The 23,565-nt window shown below is 41.9% G+C and overlaps 1 protein-coding gene across 1 annotated transcript in view; it reads right to left on the bottom strand.

The window, feature by feature from the left end:
• ADCY2 (adenylate cyclase 2) overlaps positions 1–23,565 on the bottom strand; it is a 564,608-nt gene that overhangs the window by 78,698 nt on the left and 462,345 nt on the right. Inside the window, exon 18 of the mRNA XM_019518414.1 lies at positions 13,336–13,473. Within this exon, the coding sequence (XP_019373959.1) occupies positions 13,336–13,473 (138 nt within the window). The remainder of the gene's footprint in view (positions 1–13,335; positions 13,474–23,565) is intronic.

Raw genomic sequence — 23,565 nt, 5'->3', positions numbered from 1 at the left:
GAACTGGAAGCTTATCAATACTTTCTTTCTGAATCGGAGCTGAAAGGCTCTCTGCTAACTTAAGCTTGTAATTGGCAGCTCTGGCACTCCACTGGCAAAGTGAGCCTGATGTGTGCAATATTCAAATGTGTGCACTTCAGCTTCATCTCTTATTTACACATGTGAGGATTTGAAAGAGGATCATTACTTCTTTCCTTCAATTCAGTCTTAAGGGCCCAATCTTGTTCCCGTTTATGGCAATAGCAAAACATCCACTGTTTCTACAGGAACACAGGATTGGAAGGGGCATCTTGTGTCATCAGGTCCAGACCTCAGTATCACACAAAGAATAGAATACAAAACCTCTCAAAAACTTACCATGCTTCATCTTAATGACTCAGGATTTTTGCCCTCCTCTCCTTGATTTTTACTAACTAATCTCTGAGGTAGATTTGTGACAATCTTCTCATGGTCTACCCCATCAGCATCTCTTTGAGGGAAGCTAATGCTGCATTTGTGTCGCTGCCCCTGCATTCGGATTGCTACCAAATGAGTAGCTTGTAGTGCCCTTTTTAGGATGAGTGGCTTCAGCCTCATGCTTCACACTGCTAGCAAGCAACGAATCTCTGTCTACCATCCTACAACTCAACACTGAAGGAAGCAGCACAGCTAAGCTCTCTGTTGTTAGTGACAATGCAACTGGCAGCTGTCATCCTCCTGCAGGAAACACACTGCAAATCACCTGACAGACTAGAACTGCAAGGCTTTAGTCTGGCTGCCTTCACCATCAGCAACATCTATGGCCTTGCAACCTTCATCAGAAGAGATGCTGAGTGGTGCCAAGTTGCTTCCTCACCAGACAACAGTAACATTGAGTGGCTCACTATCAATACTGGTGACGTTTCCATTGTCAATGTCTATAAGCCTCCCGGAACTGCTCTATCTTCTGCCCAGTTGCCACCAATCCAACAGCCAGGCATTATAGCTGGTGATTTCAACTCGCAGCACACAGATTGGGGCTATAAGAACATAAATCTTGATGGGGACTTTTTGGCTAACTGGGCATCAACAAACAACTCGTACTTGCTATTTGACCCCAAAGAACCTAACAGCTTTGAATCAAGAAGATGGCAGACAACTACCAACACTGACCTGGCTTTCTCAAGTATAAATGTCAGCAGTCAGCCTATCAGATGAGAGCTGAGGGAGAAGTGCTGATAGTCACAACATCAACCATTGCTAATTATAAACCTAAGCTTTGTGGCACCAATGAACAGCAGACCATCCATTAGGTGGAACTTTCACAAAGCCAGGTGGGATAAATTCAAAACTCATATAAACTCTGTTCTGAATCATTGTTGAACCCAAGGCATACAGAAGTGACTGCCTCTTATACTGGGTTCTGTGATGCCATTTTTAGATGTGCCAAGAATAGTATCCCCAGAGGGTACAGGAAAAACTGTACCCCTGGCTGGGACGATGAATGCCAACAGGTATATGACATACAAAAAACTAGAACTTTTGGTTCCAAAATGATACCTGTTATTAGACCAACTGGGAAATTGCAGGAAAACTGCCCTTTTCTGCAGGCTTTCGGGATCAAAGTCCCTTCGTCAGGCTCTGGGAAAAGTACAGATGGTAAAAATGCAACAACATCTCTCACATTTGGAGAAAGGCCACAGTCTTTAGGGATTCTAAAGCCTAACAAGCCCAAGGTTGATGCAAAAAGCTATAGACTGATCTCTCTTCTGTGCATTTCATACACACTACTGGAATGTCTCATTCATACTCCAGTGTACCCCATAATTTATCTACTGTTGCCTAAAGAGCAGGCTGGTTTCAGACATGGATGGTCAACAGCGGACCAGATAACTCTCCTTACTCAAGACACCAAAGAGAGCTTTGAGGCTGGGGAGAAGGTCAGTGCTGTCCTGGTAGATGTCAGTGCTGCATATGATACTGTCTGGCTCCATGGCCTCTACTACAAGCTCTTCCACATGCTACCTGACAAAACGATTGCCAGCTTTATTATGCTCATGCTTCAAAATGTCAGTTTTACTCTCAAGACCATTGATGGACAGGAAAGTCACCCTAGAAATTTCAAGAATAGCATCCCACAAGGCTCAGTACTTTCTCCATTGCTTTTCATTATGTACCTGGCTCTCCCCTAATCAAGTAAGCAACGGGAAGCCACTGAATCCACTTTGACATCAGACATGGACAACCTTGCTAACTACTTCCATAAATGGTGTTTCTAGCTCAGTATCGCTAAAACAGTTGCAACAGCCTTCCACCTAAATAACAACCAAACAAAGATAGAAATAAAAGTTAAGGTTTGCGACTGGACACTTGAACATTGTCATACCTTAGCTTATCTAGGAGTCATATTGGACTAGAACCTTACCTACTGCATCTGGAAGTGGTCCAGGGTAAGGTTAATAGTAGAGGAGCTTTTTACCTGTCACCTTGCTGCATCACCTGGGGAGCAAGTTTCCAAACACTTTGCACCTCCACTTTGGCACTTGCATATGCTCCTGCTGAGTACTGTGCATCAGTATGAGGCTGAAGCATGCACACTAAATTAGTGGATTCCAGCCTTAACAGTGTCATGAGAACCATTACTGGATGCCTTATGCCAACTTCAGTTAACTGCTTACCAGCCCTTTCAGGCATTCCTGCCCCTCAACATCCAGAGCCAAGCTGTTATGCTGGACTTAGGCCTCAAAACTCAAGATCCAGACCATTCTTTATACTCCAGCCTAGTAACCACAAGCTAAAAAAACAACTACCTACCACCTGAAGTCTTGGCACCCATTCTCCACTCAAGCCAATAAGCTCACTGGATCTGCAGACGGCATGTCACCTGCAGCATGGACCTCCCATCTATGCAGCAAGCAATATGCTGCACAAGAACTGTGGCTAAAGAACTTCGTCTCTAACACCAGCTTCCACCTCCCAGTATGGCAGCTGCCCCATAGGGTCTGGACTGCTCTTAAACATCTCAGAATAGGTGTTGGACAGTTTAAGGTGAGCATGAACTCTTAGGCCCCCCCCAGTCCTGGCTGGAGTTGTGGTGCTCAAGCTCAGACAGCTAGCTACATAATTTCATAGTTTCTAGGGTCAGAAGGGACCTTAGCAGATCATCTGGTCCGACCCCCTGCCTTGGCAGGAAAGAGTACTGGGGTCAAACGACCCCAGCAAGGTGTACATCTAACCTCCTCTTAAAGACCCCCAGGGTAGGAGCCAGCACCACTTCTCTTGGAAGTTGGTTCCAGATCCTAGCCGCCCTGACAGTGAAGTAGCACCTCCTGATATCAAGCCTAAATCTACCCTCTGCCAGCTTGTGACCGTTATTTCTGGTCACTCCTGGCAGTGCTTGGGGGAACAGGGACTCTGCCAATGCCTGCTGGTCCCCCCTGACTAGTTTGTAACAGGCCACTAGATCCCCCCTCAGCCTTCTCTTGTGGAGGCTGAATAGGTTCAGGTCCCTTAGCCTGTCCTCATAGGGCCTGCCCTGCTGCCCCCTGCCCATGCAAGTGGCCCTCCTCTGGACCCTTAACATGTTGTCCACATCCCTCTTGAAGTGCGGTGCCCAGAACTGGACGCAGTACTCCAGCTGCGGCCTGACCAGTGCCACATAGAGGGGGAGTATCACCTCCTTGGACCTGTTTGAGATGCATCTGTGGATGCATGACAAGGTACATCATCTATGAATGCTCTCATGGCCCTCCTTTGGGCACCCAAGGTCTTATTGGCATTGATCATTCTACCTGTTGCTGGCTTTCTGGCCCTCATTCTTTTGACACATGAGTATGGCAACACTCACTTCATGATCATCATCAACAATCTGTCCAAGTATCTTACTCTTTGGTTGTTAGAAACCTCCTTCTAATTTTCAGTGTAATTTCCTGGTCACCTAACACTTACTGTTCTTGTGCAGAAGTTCTTACTCTTATATAGCCTTCCTGTGCTCCTATTTGTGTTTACCTCCTCGATTCATCTATACAGAGCAATCTTATCCTCTGCCAGCCTTCAATTTGTTACACTGAACAAGTCCAGCTCTGTACATAATCTCCTTTCATATTATTGGTTGTCCATTTCATTGATCATTCTAGTAGCATTTATCTGCATCTTTCCAGTGTCAGTTAATTTTTCTTGAACATAGGTGACCAGAGTTGTGCACAATACTCCCGATGAGGTCTTGCCAGGGCTTTGTATAACTTCCTTGCTTGATGTATCTTAGGACTGTGATCTTCCTTTTTCACAGCCTTATCACACATGTCATTGTGGTGGATTGCAGTCATCCTGTGTGTAACATTTCTCCTCCTTGTTATTTTCAACTGATGAGCTCCTAACTTACTGCAAAAGTTCTTGCTGTTTGGCTTCAAGTACAGACCTGCTGTGATGCAATTGTGAAAATGTCTAATGTAGTGAAGCCTAAGTAGCAAAACTCTCTGTTGACATAGGTAAGTTCTAGGACAGACCTCACCCAGAACAATGTATAGTTCTGGTTATTCATTTTCATGCAAGATGAATTGAAACTAGAGCAGGTGAAGAGAATGACTACCAGGGTGATTTGGGTAATGGAGAGCCTTCCCACTGACAAGACAGCAGAACAGCTTGTCTTGTTAAGCCTGGCAAAATTAAGGTTGTAAAGCAGGGTATAATTGCTTTCTACAAATATATATAATGGGGGTAAATCCCAGGGAAGGGAAACAGCTATTTATGCTAAAGGAAAACATAGCACAAAAAGAAATGTGTACAAACTGGCCTCAGATAAATCCAGACAGGAAATCAGAAACAAGGTTCCAACTGTTTGAGCAACTAAGTTTTATACCAGCCATTCAATTGGGAACGCAGGGCTAGAGATGCAGAGACAAACAACTGTCACTAGTTAGGCTGGAGCTCAGTAAGTCAATGACAGGAGAAACATGATGTGGGGCTGACAATAATAATGGACTGGACTGGATGACCAAGGAAGTCCATTCCAAGGCTGGTGTTCTTTTGATATTTGGATGGCTCATGAGGAGTTTGCTTTTTTTTTTTTTTACATTACTCTCTGCTGTCTTAAACATGCAATGGTCTTTCCTTTCTCCCTTCCTCCCCTCCCCATCTCAACCAAATCAAGATGCCATTCTGTATTCATGTTGAATACAGCACTGGACCAAGGCTCTCATCTGTATAGTGAATCTGATACTCTTAACACATGCATTTAAAAAAAAGATCACGATAATCTGAGTAATAAAATGCAATTATTTGTGAAAAGAAAAGAAAAGAAAACCTGGCATAATATCTATAGGCTGGGGGCGGGGGGGGGGGGGACCTTCTCAGCAGCACAAGGACAGAAAGAGATCTCAGAGTCATTGTCAACTCCAAGAGGAATATGAGTTGTCAATGTGATGAAGTAATTAGCAGAGCTAACCACACTTTGTCATGCATTAGTAGGTGCATCACGAACAGGTCCAGGGAGGTGATGCTCCCCCTCTGTGCGGCACTGGTCAGGCTGCAGCTAGAGTACTGCATCCAATTCTGGGTGCCGCAATTCAAGAAGGATGTGAACAACCTTGAGACGGTCCAGAATAGGGCCATTTGTATGGTTAGAGGCCTGCAGGGAAGGACTTATGAGGAAAGGCTGAGGGACCTGGACCTTTTCAACCTCCACAAGAGAAGGCTGAGGGGGGATCTTGTGGAAGTATACAAATTCCCGGGGGGGGGGGGGGGGGGGGAAATAGGAGATGCTTTGTTTACCAGAGCACCCCTTGGAATAACCAGGAACAACAGCCATAAGCTGATGGAGTAGGTTTAATTTGGACATCAGGAAGAACTTCTACATGGTTAGGGTTGCCAGAATCTGGAATGGGCTTCCGAGGGAGATGGTGCTGTCCCCTACCTTGGGGGTCTTCAAGAGGAGACTGGACAAGCACCTGGCTGGGCTCACATGACCCTAGCACTTTTTCCTGCCACTGACAGAGGGTTGGACTCAATGATCCTTTGAGGTCCCTTCTGACCCTAGCATCTATGAATTTATGAATGTATTCAGTTAATCACATCTTCAGTTTTGACCTAGCCACATGATAAAGCAATTAATGGTGTTATAAAACAGGAAATAAACCTCAAAGTTATTCCACAAAAATGTTTAATAACTTTGGAGGTGGTTCCTCTCACTCCATTAACTGAACATGTGCCTAGGTGTGCTCGCACAACCATGCATGTGTCGCCTGGCAGGAAGCACAATTGTGTGGCTCACACATCAGATCCTATCATGCCATTACCTATACAACTGGCAGAGACTTCAAGGATCTTTGTTAGAAACAAAAGAAATTCCTATTTCCTTCCACTAAAAATCCTGATATTTATGTTAATTCATCTTTTTTTTTAAATTATTTCACATAATTGCTTCTGATTATATTCCTTTTGGTAGATTAAAACAGGATTCATATATCTCATTTAAAATATCAGCATATCATCCACTCCAGACAGCTGCCCCTTGCAACAGGAAGACTGTTGATATTTTTATTTTTTTTTGATTTATAAGATGTGGGATGGGTAGAAACATATTATCTCCATTAAACCTAATGGCTACATTTTGCCTTTTCCTAACAAAAGAGTTCATGGAAATAAATGCAGTTAATGGAGTCCGCTATTAAGAACATGTTGCTGGGAGATATAATAATGATACTTCAGACTCTCACCCACAATTTGCTATTAATATTAAGCCAATGCAAATTTTGAATTCACATTTTAAAGTCATTTTTCCAAGTCAGAGAACGAAGATTTAGTGTCAAGGTGGGAATTGTACTTAAAATTATCATTTCATTAATATCACAGAGCATGGTTATTTGTTATACTGCAATTATTACTGTTAATTCTACAAGACACAAAGGCTTTTGGGTATAGTCTTTGAAGCTCTGTCATAATTTGCATTCTAAATAAAAGAGGACTTGAACTAATAAATGTCAATTTATCAAAAAATGGTTTTGACCGTGTCCTTTTCAGAAACAATTTTAATTATATAAACAGTTATAGCATAGATACTAACTCAGAGGTAATGCTCTTTGTGCCTTTTCTACATTAGCAATAATAAGAGAAGAAAAATTTGGATCCAGACACTGATTTAAAGAGCTTGGAAGGGACTACAGTAACACATTGCATTGATCCAAATAATTTTTGTTTGACCAAAGCATTTATTCCACAAAAATACAGAATTTTGATTTGAAGACATGATGAGATGGGGAATGCATCACTTCCCTGGTAGCTTATTTTAATAGCTAAACTCTCTCACTGTAGCAAAATTTGTCTAATTTTTCATGGGAATTTGTCTGATTTCAGTTTCCAGCTACTGGTTCTTGCTGTGCTGTTCCCCAATAGACCAAATAATGGAACTTGTCTGCATGAAGAATGCTTGAATGTTTGAGCCCTTCTCTTCTTATTGTGCGAACCAGGGAAAGAAAGGGTAGCCCCTCTTCTATCAAATTAACCAGCCAACCAAGCAAACAGACAAACAAACAAACAAGTTGGAGTGAAAAAAGAAGAAAAGAATTATTCTCTTCCCCTACTAACCCTAGGTTCTCCAGGGAACAGGAGACTCAAATTTTAGCTTCCCCCTTCATCCAGAGGGGATTTGACTCTTAACATCCTCCTTTGCACAGCAGTGGTCCAATACCAGACCATGGGGCAGGTAGTGTGCAGGGTACTCTCAAACCATTCTCCTGAAGCTGGCCTACAGTGCAGCCAAGAGGGATGTTATGTGGGCCCAGGAGGAGAAAAGCAAGCCAAAGAGAATATAACTCAGTGAAAGAGATACTGCAATGTGAGGAAGAAGGCCCTGGGTCCCCACGCCTAATGGCTTTACCGCTTCTTGCATTTAATATTGACTGGATAACATGGATAAACAGCAATGCATTATGGGCAGAGGCTAGTGAAAAGGTATGGGTAACATTTCCAGAAGTGTCACAGGGTATGTGCTGCAGCCCTGGCACTCCTGGGAAGTGCCATTCTAACCATGTTTCAACCATGCTCCCACTAGCACTTCTAAAACCTGGAAAAGAAGGGATGAAGTTGCTTTGGGGTTGTTACCCTGGTGCCGTTGTCAAGCACACAGGGATGAGGTGACAGGGATACCTGTGGCACTTCTGGGTTTGGCACATGTGAGCAAAGAGTAGATGGGCAGGACATACAACTCTCTCTAGGAGTGCAGGGGACATGGTGTGGACATAATCTAAGTGATTTAGTGCACCTATATATGTGACAGAGTTCTGCTCCAATGTATGCTAATTAGCATGCATTGGACCAACCTCATTTAATCGAGTCTGCTGGAGTGTGTTAATCAGCATGCTCCAGCAGCTTCTGCATCATGTGTAGTCAGCATCCCTGTGTTTATATAAAATTAAAAAGTGAACACAGGAAGGGCAAGAGGTTTCCCAGTTATTGAAGCCTCACCTATTCAGAATTCCTTTGCTAAAATTAGCTCACAAAAATCCTTTGGGTGGGTATATGGGCCAGAGTAAAACTGATATTTAGCTGGTGAAGTGGTGCTTCTGGCCAAAAATGTATGACCAGAATGAGAATTTTTGCCAGGCCTGCCTTGCTTGCCAAAGGGTAAGTAGGAGGAAACCATCACATGCTCCCTTGCAACCTATGACCATAGTTGACATCTCTTTTTCTCATATCGCCTTGGATATGGTGGGCCCTTTCCCTTAGAGTGCACAGGGGTATCAGTTCTTGTTGGTGATAATAGATTATGCAACTCAGTTCCCCGAGACGGTTCCTATGTGGATGGTTACTGGCCCTTGGGTGGCAGACGAGCTCCTTACGTTGATAACACAGGTGGGAATCCCCAAGGAAACTATTACTAATCAGGGCTCGAACTTTATGTCTAGCATTTTAAGGAGTCCATGTAAGGTGCTTAAAATTCAACACCTATGCATGACAGTCTATCATCTGAAAACCAATGGCCTGGTAGAGCGATTTAATAGGACTCTTAATATTATATGTTACACCGCTGCATACAAGAGGAATCCTGTTAAGTGGGAGTTGTTGATACCACCATTGTTGTTCTCAGTTAGGCAGGCCCCTGAATCCTTCCTCGAGTTTGCCCCATTTGAGATGGTGTATGGCCATCACCCAAAGGTCTTACTGGATCTGGTATGGGAAGGTAGGGAGGAGGCAATACCAGAAGGCCCTAACATCACTGAATAAGTGAGGGACCTAAGGTGTCATCTACAAGTAGTGGGCAAAGTGTCACAAGAACATCTGAGGCAGGCCCAGGAATCTCAGAAAGATAGATATGACAAGGGAACCTAAATAAGGGAATTTTGAGTAGGACAGAAGGTGTTAGTTCTACTTCTGGACACCACGAGTAAGTTCCTTACTTGTTGGCAGCGCCCATTTGAAATAGTTAGAAGGGTTAGACCCATGGATTATGAAGTTTTTAGACCCAGGTATAAAAAGGAAAAACAGATATATCATATTAATCTGCATAAGGTGTGGAGTGAACACGAGGGTCTGTTGATCGATCTTACCCCAGAGGAAGACTACTTAGGATGGGACTTACGCAATATGGAGGGTTGCAGTTCAGTGGACATGGAGGTTCCATTGGGGTCTTTGTTGGATAGCCAACAAAAAGGCCAATTAAGGCATTTGGTGAATGAATTCCAGGATGTTTCAGTGAAACAACTGGCTGTGCTAAGGGCATAGTTCATTGGATCATCACCCCTGAAGGCTAGGTAGTGCGGGAGAAGTAAAGAAGGATCCCCTACCATACGTACCATATGATACAGGCTGAGATCACTAAAATGCTGGAACAAGGTATAATTCAAGAGCCCTGGAGCCCATGGCATAGTCCCATCGTGGCAGTGACTAAGCTGGATGGGTCGTTAAGATTATGTGTAGACTTTAGGAAATTAAATGCTGTATCTCATTTCAATGCCTTTCCTGTGCCACAGATTAGCGAAATATTTGAGAGAGTGGGGCAAGGTAGATTTATTTCAGCATTTAACCTAGAGAAAGGTTATTGGTAGGTTCCATTGTGAAAGGAAGACCAGGCCAAAAATGCCTTTGGCACCCCTCAGGGATTATATGAATTTAGAAGTATGCCTTTCGGTTTACATGGGGTGGTAGCAACCTTCCAGCAATTGATTGACTGGGTATTGGCCCCGCATCAAAATATGTGGTAGCCTATATAGACGATATTATTATACTCTAATAGTTGGGACAAGCACCTAAAGGCTTTATGAGCTGTTTTGCAAGAATTACACCAGTAGGGATTACAGCCAATCCAAAAAAATATGTATTGGGACCAGACAAAATGAAATATATAGGGTTTATGGTAGGGCAAGGACGAATTCGCCCTGTAGCTGATAAGGTGGAGGCCTTGTGCAACTATGTTCCACCCCAGATCCATAAACAACTGAAGCCCTTTTTAGGCCTCACAGGGTATTAGCAGTGGTTTATTTCCCAATTTGCAGAAATAACAGCCCCCTTGATCCACCTACTATAGGGAAAGGATAGTGGCCCCCTCAGATGGGATCCTAAAAGTGTGCATGCCTTTGAGAAGACTAAGTCAGCTTTGTGCCAGAGGCCATTCTAGAAAGTTCTGATTTTAAACAGCCTTTTATTCTTCAGACAGATGCTTCCAATAGGGCACTAGGGGCAGTGTTGTCACAGGAAATTGATGGAGTCGCCCACCCAATATGCCAGCTGGAAGTTAAACCATCAAGAACAAAGGTATGCTACTCCAGAGCACGAATGTTTAGGTATTCAATGGGGGGTTGATTATTTTTGTTATTATTTATTGGGTTGAGAATTCACCCTGATAACAGATCATGCCCCTTTGCGATGGCTTAAAATGAATCAGATGGATGATGCTCACATAACCCGCTGGGCCCTTGCCCTTCAACCTTTTCATTTTAAAACTGAGCATAAACCTGGAAGACCTAATATTGTAGCTGACTTTTTCTCGAGATGTCAACTGGAGCAACAGACTCTGACCGAGGAAAGGCTACATGGACAGGGGTGGTCTGAGGTGGAACCCATACAGACTCAGAACAAAAACAACCTGCCTAGTGGCAAATTCAAGGGGGAGATGTGTGAAGAAGCTTGTGATGCCTCTTCAGAAAAAAAGCAAGATCCACACCTGGACTTACCAGCAGGAGCAGTCATGACACTGAAGAGGGACATCCCGGCATGTCTGGAACCCTATTTATCAGGGTGCCAAGTGATCCAGACTGGATCCCCGTCGGATGCCAGGGTTACTTCATTCGGGAACTCCCTCCAGAAAGAGACAGCGGTGAGAAGAGAGAACAGAGGCAAGATGGAGGCTCTCAATAGAAGTTGATGATACTGAACCCCATTCCTGAAGTTTGAGACCTGGTCCTGGTCAATGAGCTTGGAAGTGCTCTGATAGAGCACATTTTGCCCAGCATGGCAGCACTGAAGGTTAAAGCCCTGGGAGCTGAGGGACTGGAAAGAAGAGACCTGAATACACTGGGAAGTTTCTGTTCTGTTATGATTCTTATGTCATGGGGATTTTGAGACTGTTTGACCCCTAGGATGGCATTAACACTAGTCAATTAGGGAAATGGCCAGTGTCCCTGAAAGAAAGAAGGCAGATCTGTGGAGCTATAAAAGTGAAAGCTCCTATGTTTTGTTTTTTTCCCAGTTTTTTTTCTTTGTTTTGCTGAAGGGGGCGGGGGGGAATCCTCACTGTAACTGATCCAGTCAAGGCCTAAAGCAAAAGAAAATAGAAGGATAAGAGTGAAGAAGGACTGAGTATAGAGGGACCCACCTAGGCTCAAACCCAGCAAAGGGGTTTGTCAAGGTTACAGGTCCCAGGGGAAAATACCCACCAGTGTCTGTCCCTTTTGAGACATACTCGGGACTGATTTCCATGATGAAGGCAAATAGCTTAAAGCGTGATGACAGGCAGCCAAGTGATAAAGTAGACAGTGAGGAAGATTGAGCGAATAAGATCCTGATGGTACCTGCTAATAAGATAACATTTGGTTGGCGTGAGGCTGGGGGGAAAGGGGAGGTTGGAGCCCCAACAGGAGTGAGCTTATAGTCATAACAAGAAGATTCACACAATAACATCACCTCCCAAAGAAGAAGTTCCATCAAGTTGTGGCAGGTGAGAAATTGGGCTGTGGCTAGAGTCTGATTAGTTAAGGCTGAGACATTCCGGTTAACAACACACAGGTATAAATCATCAGGACATTGAGGGCCATGCCCTGACGCGGTGTTCCCTCAATTAGAAGCAATTAAAAACTAAAAGCAAGAAGTGAGAGGTGTGACCCTACTAATTTAAAGCATGTTATTACCCTTCTCAAAATCTATATTATCCTAGTTGAGAGCAGAATTAGGACCTTGATAACATATTTTATTTCACACAAATGAGAAATATATGCTATATCAGAACTTGTCTGTGTTATGCAAACCAATGCTCCGAGTACTTTAGCTATGCAACACTGTGGTTTGAACATTTCTCTTTTATTAACAATAACACATTGGTTAGATTGATATGGACAAATGTTCCTTTCCCCTGTAAACTATGCTAGGAAAGGACAGGCTGGATTCTAACAGAATTAGGTGCTTCTGGGTGCATCTACATGTTCATTAATGCACCATAATTATGGTGCACTGAGTTTAGTATCTGTAATAACAAGTATCAACTTAATGTACTATAATCAGCGTTACTGCACAGTAGTGCTGGTACATGCTTTTTTTCTGTGACACTAATGTGCAGTAGACTAATTCTACCACAGATTAATGCATTAGCATGGGCTTTGTCTGCTGCACTAATGCGCAGTAGAATTAGTTTACTGTGCATTTAGCATCACTTGTAGATGCGCCCTCTAAGACCAAATCAGTTTGGGCCCTAAAGAGCTTAAATCCCCATGAGTTTCACATCAGCACTTTTGAAAATGTGATGTTTTCTAAACACATACTTTCCTTTTTTTCTTTCTTTTTTAAAGAAAAATAAGGAAGCACGTTAAATTAAAAGTGCAAGATTTTATCAGAATGCTTTAGTAAACTGGCAAGGATCAGAAAAAAACAAAACAAAACAAAACAAAAATCAAGTTCTTTGTATAATGTCTTGCATACATTCTCATAATAATTTTGTCCAGGAGGTAAATTATTGTAGCTCTTCTCACACTCATAAGTCATGACTGATTATCCTATTATACTGCATGTTTTATGTTGGTTTGCTTTACATTTCTGAGTCACTGCAAAGCCATTGCTATCATTCATCCTACTAGAAAACCTACAGGACACAACTTTAAAATATCAAAGTAGTCTGTAAAAACTGAAATAGACCTTGATATACATCAGAAATGGACAAAATATGGCATTACTTACCATATTGAATATGGCCATTGTTAGTATTATAGTAGTAGTTGTCAATGTAAGAGTGATTCGTGGCCAAGGACGGTTGGCAATTATTCCAGATGATTTCAGTATCCACAATAGTGAAGCTGAGGTTTTCTTGCTGCATTGCTAAGTACAGAGAATATGAAAGATATAAAAGCATAAGTAACCTTAATGTCTATGGATTCATTTAGGTTATAATCAAATTGTGAACAGAACTGATATGTATAGGCAGTAACTCAACAGAGCTCTAGACAGTGTTCAACTGCTATCTTGTCCCAGTGGTTAATTCTCATTCTTAGAAATTAAGTGAAATGAGTGTTTAGTTACAACACTTACCATAACAGCAATTCTGGGGCCGAGGCTGCAAATATGGAACTATTTAATTAAACATACAAAATACAGTACCAGCAACTCATAATGAAGAATAAAAAAGCAACACCAGTATCATTATCACTATTATTAGTAAATCAGTATAAAAATGACTAATATCTAAAAGCCTTTAGGCAGTTTAACAATAACTAAAGCCCTGTCTCTAAGATCTTCAGTGCAGATGAAGGAATCTACCTATTTGTCTCCCCATAAAATGAAGGAAATATTATGCTGACTTTTTAATATACATGAAAACTATATTTCTAGTCTTTTTGTGTTTAAAGATTGTTTTATGGTTCCTTTTAAAAGAAAGACATTTTATGAAACCAGAGGTGTAACTGGGAATTTTGGTGCCATGGATAGAAAGGGGGTGGTGGGGAAAAGGAGTGCAAAGGGCTGGAGAGCAGGAGGTAGTGCTGAGTGGGGGGGAAAGTCTTATTAGAGATTCAAAAGATCACAACTGGAACTGCTGCAGGTGCCACCATGTCACAATGTCCTGTCACACTGAAGGCTCCTTCTGCTGCTGTTGCTGCTGCTGCCACCATATGGGCTCCCTGCACACACTGGCACCATTCTGGTGGCCCCACTAAAAAAGCACCTAGGCCTGGTGCCTTGTTTGCCCACCTCTAGTTATGCTACTGACTCAACTACATGCAAAATCTCTGACAGTAAAACACCAGGATGGTTTTGACAATTCTCCCCTGAGGATAGAAAGTTAATTGGAAGTGAACTGCATTAACTTTTGCTACAGGTACTGGAAGATATCATTTGCCAATAACTGTATCAGCAAATAGAAAATATTTCCTACTCTGTGGCAAAAACAACAACAACAAAAAAAGTAGCTCTCTCCACCTGTCTCAGTCTCCAATGAAGTTTCAATCGTCTCAAATCATGTAGACAAAATGGGACAGATTCAATGCCACCTGTTAGGGCATTAGTGGATTTAAGCAACCATGGTCCTATTTTATTCTGCTTGAGTCCATGAAAAAATGTTTGCATGCCTACTATTGTAATGCACCATCCTCTTTGCCTTAAAAAGCAAGTTACAAAAAGGAGAGAGCAAGAAGAGGAACCATCCAACTTTTGCACTGACTCTTTTTACCAGGACTTGAGCAGGGTAGAATAGAATGGCAGGTGACTAAATCCACTCAGATGCATAAGCTGAGAACAGACGTATCATTTGAGGTGGTTCTAAGGGCTGTGCTATACATTTAAATTAAAGCCAGATAGAAACCAGCTATGGAGCTGTTACACATTTTGAAGCACTAACTTTACAGGTAGCTGTTCAGCTCTTTTTACAGCTGGATAGACATTTTCATTGTGTGATAATTACTTTGTAAATTTATTGGGCAATTAACTAATTAATTATGTGACAGTTACTTTGCACATGTGGCCCATTTAAATTTATTGCATGATTAACCAGTTTATTATATAATATATGTAACATGTAATAGGGGCCAAATTTTTAAGTGATCAGAGTAAAAAACTGGACAAAAAGAGAAGCTGCACAGACCTTTATACACACAGCCCTACCAAGCTGCATCTCTGATTCTCTGCCAGTGGGTGGCCAAGGAAAGTACACACCTGGCAGGCTTCTCCCTGGAATGATTCCAGTAATTTTTAGGTGAGCCACCATTAACTTACAGACATACCCAGCATGGTCCTAGAAAAAACTGTTAGCACATTTTATTTTGCATACTTCACAGGTACTCAAAGCAGGACAATGGACTGGTACATCTGTAGGATCCAAGGACAAAAGCCTTTCTCCCCAGAAAAATGCTATGTTTGTTTATGCCCTTTTAGGTATAAAAGTATAAAAGGTCCAATGTCTGGAAGAGCAAGACACTCATGTAGAATACAAGCATGAGGGGCATTAAATAAATATTTTGTGGCACATTAAATAACTATTAAATCCTGAAAAACTTCAAAAACAGAGTGCCTTGAGCCCTTCTAAAATGACACTCAAACCTGAAAACCAAGAAATGAAGAGTTAAGTAACATGCCATCCTGCAACACAGCCTTAATTCGTCCCTCTTGAACAGTGCACTAGTATTCCAATGATGCATGTACAAACACTTGACTCTTCCAGATAATGCCCCTACAACATAATTTCTTTTGTTCACAGCTGCCACATTGATCAGCAAGTGGGTGAAAAGCATGAAACATGATGACTAACCTAACCATTTACAAGTCTTTCATTTTCCTTCTGTTTATGTAATTTTAATCTCTTTGACGATATTTCTAATGTACAATCCGACTCGGCAAATGGATCTTAGAACACATTAAAACATTGCTGTAACACCAAAAATGTTAGTCTTGCATCAACATATCCAAAAGAATCCCCTGTAGCATTATGCAGAGAGCAAGAAATACGTGCCTTCATCATACACAGCAAATTTCAGGACAGTGTGCGGGAGCACGATTAGATACAGGAGCACCTAGAATAGCCATGTTGTAAACCATAATTTATAACTTAGCAGAGCTGGCACTTCACTACAGTTGTACTGTACTAAAGGCTGTGATCTCCTTAGGCTGCACAATGTATGGGATCCATGGAACAGGTATGGATACTTAGACAGGAGGATTCAAATACTATCTGAGAAAGTGCAAAGACTGCAAAGCTTCAGGGAGGCGTAACTGGCAATGTGGTAGGTGGCAGTTTTCTTTCTTAGTCATTACTGAACCAATGCAACACCACCATTATGCTATACAGATCTAAGCTTCTTGAGGTATATGTTTTAGATGAAAGAGAAACCCATGGACATTTAAAAATTATCGTTATTCAAGTTATTTTCTATTTCAGAATATCAAAAAAAAAGGTTATAATGGATATACATCACAAAAATGTTTCCATCTTGGGTTTCTAATGAAAGGCAATTCAAGTTCACCATTTCTTTTTCTAGACTACTGGGTCTCAACCTTTTTCAACTCCAGGCACCCCACTTAGGCTCAAGGCACTCCTCTATAACTTTTGTGAATTGAGTGCTACTCCATTTAAAATATATATTTATTACAGTGCTTACTTACTGGCAGAGGGGTTGAGCAATGGGAACAGGGCAACAGCCAGACAGGAAGGTGCCAGAGCCTGTGCTTACCTCTTATCTCCTCACATCTGGTTTATCTTTTCATATGGGAACCTATCTTTTAGATAATATAAGATAAACTACAACTTTATATTTAACCAGTTACCTGAAATGCAAGTAACCAAAAAGGTTGTTCCATGTCTCTGAAAATAAGTTTGCTGTGAGAAAGTGTATATTTTGTTGGATTCCAATGTCCAGATTTTAAGGACAGAAAAGGAGTATTAAATCCACTAATACTCTGAAGCTGTGATGGTCCAGGAAATATATGAGGGACAGGTTTTTTGGTGATATTTCTTTATTGGACCAACTGTATAGTTGAGGAAGACAGATAAGCTTTCAGGTATAAAGTACCCTTCTTCAGGTCTATGAAAAAAGCAGATACAGACTAAGCTAAATAACAGGAAACAATTGTTTGTGTTTAACTCTGTGTAAATGAAAGCAGTCCATTAAGGAATGGAGAATGGCAGCTCAGTAGGAGCTAAGAAACCCCCAGTACACACTCCTGATTGTCATATACCATCCCATACTGGAACCTAAAAGAAGGATCATCAAACAATTGCAGTCTATGCTCAAAGAGGATCAGACTTTGAAAAAGTATTCCCAACCACCCACCCCTCCCTACTGGCATTCAAACAACCTCCAAATCTCACTCATCATCAGAAGCAAACTCCCTGCTGTTCAGCAGACACCAAATGGAACACAACACCACATTAACTATTGATGGAAGCTCTGTCAACACATCTCTGCTGTGACTGCAATCAACACCTCATTATAATGAAACCATCAGAGTCCATGAAGCTTACGCATGTCTATCATGAATGTGGTATATCGCACTGTACCAAATGCCCTCATGAAAATATGTGGGCAAAAGCAGACAAAAACTATGCTGCAGAATTAAAGATCACATGAAAAAGATAAAGGACAGAGATACATAATCATCAGTAAGAGAAAAGTTTCTGCAGACCAGTCTCTCCATTTCTGACCTCATAATCCTTGTACTCAAAGGTGTGCATCTACACGTTGCCCTATGGCAATGTAGCGACATGCTATGTTGCCTCATGGCGCGTTACAGTGATATAGCAATCACATGGGTCTACACATGATCTGTAGCTATGCTGCCATAGTGGTGCACTCCCCCAGTATAGCGCGCTGCTACAGCGATGTAGTGGTGAAATCGAACTGTGCGCTGCATGTATGGTGCAGTAACCACCCATACTGCTCCGTGCTTTAGTGCCATAGCATGGTGGTATAGCAATGGCACTGTACAGCAATGTGTAGATGCAGCCAAGAAATCTATAAAAACTTCAAAAGATGAGCTTGTGAACAGAAATTAATGACCTTATAGGAAATGAAAAACAATGGATTAAACACAGACAGTGACGTCATAGCTCTTTACTATGCACCTAATGTCTCTCCCAACAGCTCTGCATTTCACAGGTAACACCCACCTCCCTTTTGAATAGTCAGGGGTTCTCAACCTCCAGCCCCCAGGCCAGATCCAGCCCACAACTTCCCAACTGTCTGGAAATATGGTGGTGGGGTAGTGGTGGCACTATTCCCCTGCTGCCAAATCTCCAGGTCCATGCGGAGTCCTGAGCCTGTACTGAGCCCCATGACGAAATTCCAGTGTGGGGGCTGGGAGAGGGTGGTACTGGGCCCTTATGGACCAATCCCAGTATGTGGGGGGCAGGAGGGGCAGCACTGGGCCCCTATGGCCCAAGCTTGGTGTGCCAGGCAAGGAAGGGGCATTGCTGGGCTCCCAGGACCCAATCCTTGCACCAGGGTGCAGGAGGGAACAGCACTGGGACCCAATCTGCCTATGTGGGGGGTGTAGAGCAGATGGAATCAGGGTGTTGCCAGGCTCCCAGGGCCTAATCCTGGTGCATGGGGCAGGCAGGAGACAGTGTCATACCCCCGGGCTTGATCCAGCCTGTAGACAGGCTTTGTGCCAGTCATCTGGCCTGAGAGGCAAACAGGTTGAGCACCACTCTTCTATATGACTTGGCTATCCAGCCAACTTCATTTTCCTTGTTTTGAAACTACTGATCACCTCTCTTTCCTCTCACTTCACTGCCATTCCCAATTCCTTAAGTGACTGCTTTCATTTATGTGGAGTTAAACATAACTGATTTTTTTCTGATACTTAGTTTAATCTGTGTCTGCTTCTTTTTCAGACCTGAAGGATACTTGATGCCAAAGCTTGTCCAGTATCTTTTATAATAATACAGCTGATCCAATAAAAAAATCACAAAAACCCCCTTGCCGCTCATATTAAAATCTAGTCTGATTTCTTGCATACCTCCAGTGATAGAATTTCATTCAGTATTTCTTGCATCAAATGCAAAGAATTGTACTTGAACTAGAGCATATCCCCTATAAAGACTTATTTTGATATAAAGACTCCAAATGCTAGTGACTCTCCCACACGCTTTGGTAGCCTGTCACAATCATTAATGGCCTTCACTGTTAACAATATGCAGATTATTGCTTCGTCTACACCTGTATACATCTCCCTTTATGAATGAACTACTACACCACAGTTTCATGAAGGAAGTCAGAGATCTCTTTGCTAATATATACTATGAACCTAGCTAGTAATATCATTAACCAAACAATCTATATAGCCTGTAGGGGCTACTCATTTCCAGTACAGTATCTGATATTATATGTTTTTAAAGGCTTAGTTGGAACCCATGGATTGAACTTTCTATTGTTTCATCTAAATTTTTCTTTTTTGTTTTCTGTTATAATATTTATATATATCAAGATTCATATAAAGAACAGATTTATTTTATGACCAAGGAAAAAACAAAGGAGACTAAAACTGAATTTGAGGAAGTGATACATTGTGTATCAAATACAACCAATCAATCATCAGGTTCCTTTCTGCTGTTTTTAGCAACACCATGATATTGCTGAAGCTACAACTATTGTGAGCTTGGGCCAGAAGAAAAATATGGATCCTGCCACCTTATGACTTGAGAAATGAAATTGTAGCTTGTTATTTCCATTCCTCAAGTATCTTTTAGGAACATATCAAAGGTTTCAACCTTTAATTTCATACTGTACATTGAATAAAGATATTTTTCAGCAAACTCTTTCTAGCAGACAGCCCAATTTAGGTCGGAAGACCTATCACTCTATGAAAGAAAAGAAAATTGCCATCTTGATTTTGCTGGATGTATCAGTCAGTTCTATCTTTCATTTTAAGTTAGAAGGATTCAAATTGCTAATACCACTCTCTTTTCTTAGGGCCTTGTTGCAGCTTATGCTGTAAGATGCACAAATGTTGATCAGTTTAGCTCCAGGTTGGAGCAGTGACATGTTCAGGCCGGCAGGGGCCTGGGAGCCTGAAGGGTAGGAATCCCTGTCCCCTCTCGTTCTGGGCCTCCCCCCACTCTACTGTCCCCATGGGGCTCCCCACTGCTTGTGGCTGCTTGCACTGTCTGCTAGAGGAAAGCAGGCAGGGAAGAGTTAATTTGCCTGCCTGCCCCCCCTGCAGCCAGGCTTTTGTCCTTCTCTCGGCTAAGCCTGGCCTAGAGACCAGCAAGAGTGATGGTGGTAATGGTGATGGCTGGGCTGGCAGGTTAGCATTTCCCTGCCTGCTCTCCCCACCCCTGAGACAGGCAGAGAGAGCAGCCAGAGGTAAGCAGGGGGTGAGATGTTGGGGGCAGAGAGCAGTGACCTGGGGTGTTAGGGAGGGCAGTAGGCCCAATCTGGGCAATCAGGGGAGGGGGATGGGGACGGGTAGCTTAGAGTGCCTACACCTTAGTGTAACGTGACCTGGGTAACAGATCAGAGATAAACCTGCTGTGGAGTAGCATAATTTTGAGCTGCCCAAGAAGTGCAGCTAATTTTAGGTGCTAATGTGCAGACAATCTAGGGATTAAGAGGTCTATGACCTGCCCAAAATTACTGTGTAACAAAGACCTTAGAATAGAACCTTCATTTCCCCCTTCCAAGACTGCAGAACAAAGTAAAACAAAGGCTGTGTTTTATTTTCAAGATCCAGGTACTAAAATGCATTGTTTACAGGATGGGCGCATCTACACGTCGCTATACAGTGACATTGCTACAGAGCTGTGCTTTAGTACTTCCTTTTGGGAGTATTAATGTATGGTGCAGTAATTGCCCGTACTGCATCATGCATGTGGCACATGGTTAAATTTTGCTGCAACATCACTGTAGCAGCGCACTAAAATGGGGGAGCGTGCCACTACAGCAACAGAGCTGCCAATCACGTGTAGACCAACATGATTGCTACATCACCATAGCATGCCATATAGTGGCATAGTGCATTGCTACATTGCCAGTGGGTGATGTGTAGACGCACCTGATGGGTCTATAGAACCCTTTGCAATGTAAAATGTTTTTGTAAAAGAAATGTCACCAAGCAGCAAATGTGTAATTAGAAAACATTCTTACATCATAATTTTTCTGAAGGTCATTTAATCTACAAGTGTGAGGCTAATGAAAAAAAATAAAAATTCAATATAGAAAGGCAACGTGACAAAAGCATGAACTGGAACAAAATTTACATGACAATTCTTTTCTCAATGCACAAATGTATTGATTGCCAGTGAACTGGAACAAAATTTACATGACAATTCTTTTCTCAATGCACAAATGTATTGATTGCCAGTGATACAAAAGGGTTATTTATGAAGAAATGTACTGTTGTTCTCTAAATGCATTGTCTTCACCAACCCAACCTATGGTAGCATGTTTATTTATTGATTTATATGCCATCTCTTCCTACAAAGGCTCAATGTGGCTTACATATGCTTACTACACAGCCATTTACAGAGCAGTTGATCACTGGGGGCTATGAACAGATTTCCAGTAGTCTGACTTGAGTAATTCACTTTCAAAGAGTTTAAGTAGTCTATATGTTTTGATTCTCTATTGCTAAACTTCCATGTTAGCACGTGAGCTCCAAAGAGGAGAGAGAGAGTGGCTCAGTGGTTGAAACACTTCCTTGTGTGCTGCTGGCTAAGAAATTGGTGTGCCTAACCCTACTAGCCAAAAGAGGTAGGGCTTGGGTGGGATGTTCCTTCTGTGTGCCTCGTTCATATGAATAAGAATTTTTTCCCCTAAAATAAATTAAAAAAATATTGAGCAGTAAAAGGAGGGAGACAGTTTCTGGAAATTTTGCAAGCAATACAAGACATTTCATATTTGCAGCATCTAAAAATTTGGCATTTGGTGATTGTTAAAGTGCTTATTAAAATAGCTTAATAAAAATTACAGCAAATTGCCTCACTTCTTACAAGAAAAAAGCTTTCACATGCAGGTTTTATTCATTTTCTTCAGGAATTACAAATGTATTTCTATTTCTGATGTGATTAAAATATTCTATTCCCTATTGGGTCCAACACTGACTGCACTATGGTATCTAAGTTTCTTCCTGTTTTACATTAAGCTATGTGATTCACCTCTGATGCATGTTTATTTCCTCATCCTCCTCTCATGGGGAGAAGTGGGTGCAATAAAGGGTTTTCTTTTAGTATTGTATATATATCATACACACACATGGCTATAAGCTTATGCTAGAAAAGGCAAATTCAAAGAAAGATATATTGTATTTGGAGCAGGATGTGCTGAGATCACTGGACTTGCGTGTACATGTTTAATATTAAACTGCAGAAAAAGCTTCTACTAAATCTGAATAAAGCTCAAGGAGTTCAGTGCAGTATTCTGAACTGAAAATAATATATACTGTTTAGTTATAGAAAGTAATGGGTATTGCACATGTAGAATCAATGTTAGTCATCCCTAAACTGATTAGATATGATATGACAATTCATCATGAAAATTGGGAAATACTATTTGTCTTTAATATCAAATTTATTACAGTGTAAACTGTATCATCTTTCCACAAATCAAAGCCTGCTTCAGCTTTTGGTAAAACTAATGCTGTCACTTTGACTGAGAGCAACAAAATGGTGCCAGGTGACAATTACAGCATAGCTGAAAGTGTCATAGGAGTTGTCACATAGCCTTCATGCTAGTGGTGGTTAGAAAATTGTTACTGAAGACCTTGCATTTACAGAAAGTCTGTGAATCATATTCCTGTAGTTCTATCACTCTTTTGTCCCACTTGCAAACCTCATACATCTTAATATGTTACTAAAATTGCCTTTACAGAAAAATGGGACCTGTAGGTTTATGAGGCACCAGAAGACAAAAAATGGTTACAGTTATTCATGTTCCCATTTTCCGTCAGGCCTAAAGAATAGGCCAAGGCTCAATCAGAACTTAATCTTTTAAAGTTATATTCACATTTACTTTGAGTACATAGTCCCATTGACTTCACCAGGACCAGAAAGGTACTTAAAATTAACCATGTGTAAGTCCTTGGAACAAGGGACTTACTGGCTGTGGCCCAGTCCACAAGCAGACTTCAAACCTAACCTTTCAAGTAACCTATTCCTGTACCAAAATCCACAGCTCCCAAGTTAGGCCCTTTGGTGGTGAGCCTGAGGCTGCTACAAAGAAACAAGCCCTGCCAAATTGCTCCTAGCATATACATACCCATACCTGGCAATCAGGCAATGTAAAAGGTCTACTGGGTCCTGACAGCTCTGAGCCAGGGGTGGGCAAAATGTGGCCCACAGGTCGGAGGTGGCCTGCCAAGTCATTCTATCCAGCTTGCGGGGCCCCCAAGGCTACCCCCACAACTCCAGGCACCATCACTTTAAAAAAAACTCAGAAAAAGAAAAGAACAAAAAATGGGGAAAAAAGCCTCTGCTTACCTTAGAAGCAG

The sequence above is a fragment of the Gavialis gangeticus genome, unplaced genomic scaffold (genome assembly GCF_001723915.1).
Source record: "Gavialis gangeticus isolate Ggan-Ray unplaced genomic scaffold, GavGan_comp1, whole genome shotgun sequence".
NCBI lineage: Eukaryota > Metazoa > Chordata > Crocodylia > Gavialidae > Gavialis > Gavialis gangeticus.
This window is presented reverse-complemented; position numbering and strand designations above follow the sequence as displayed.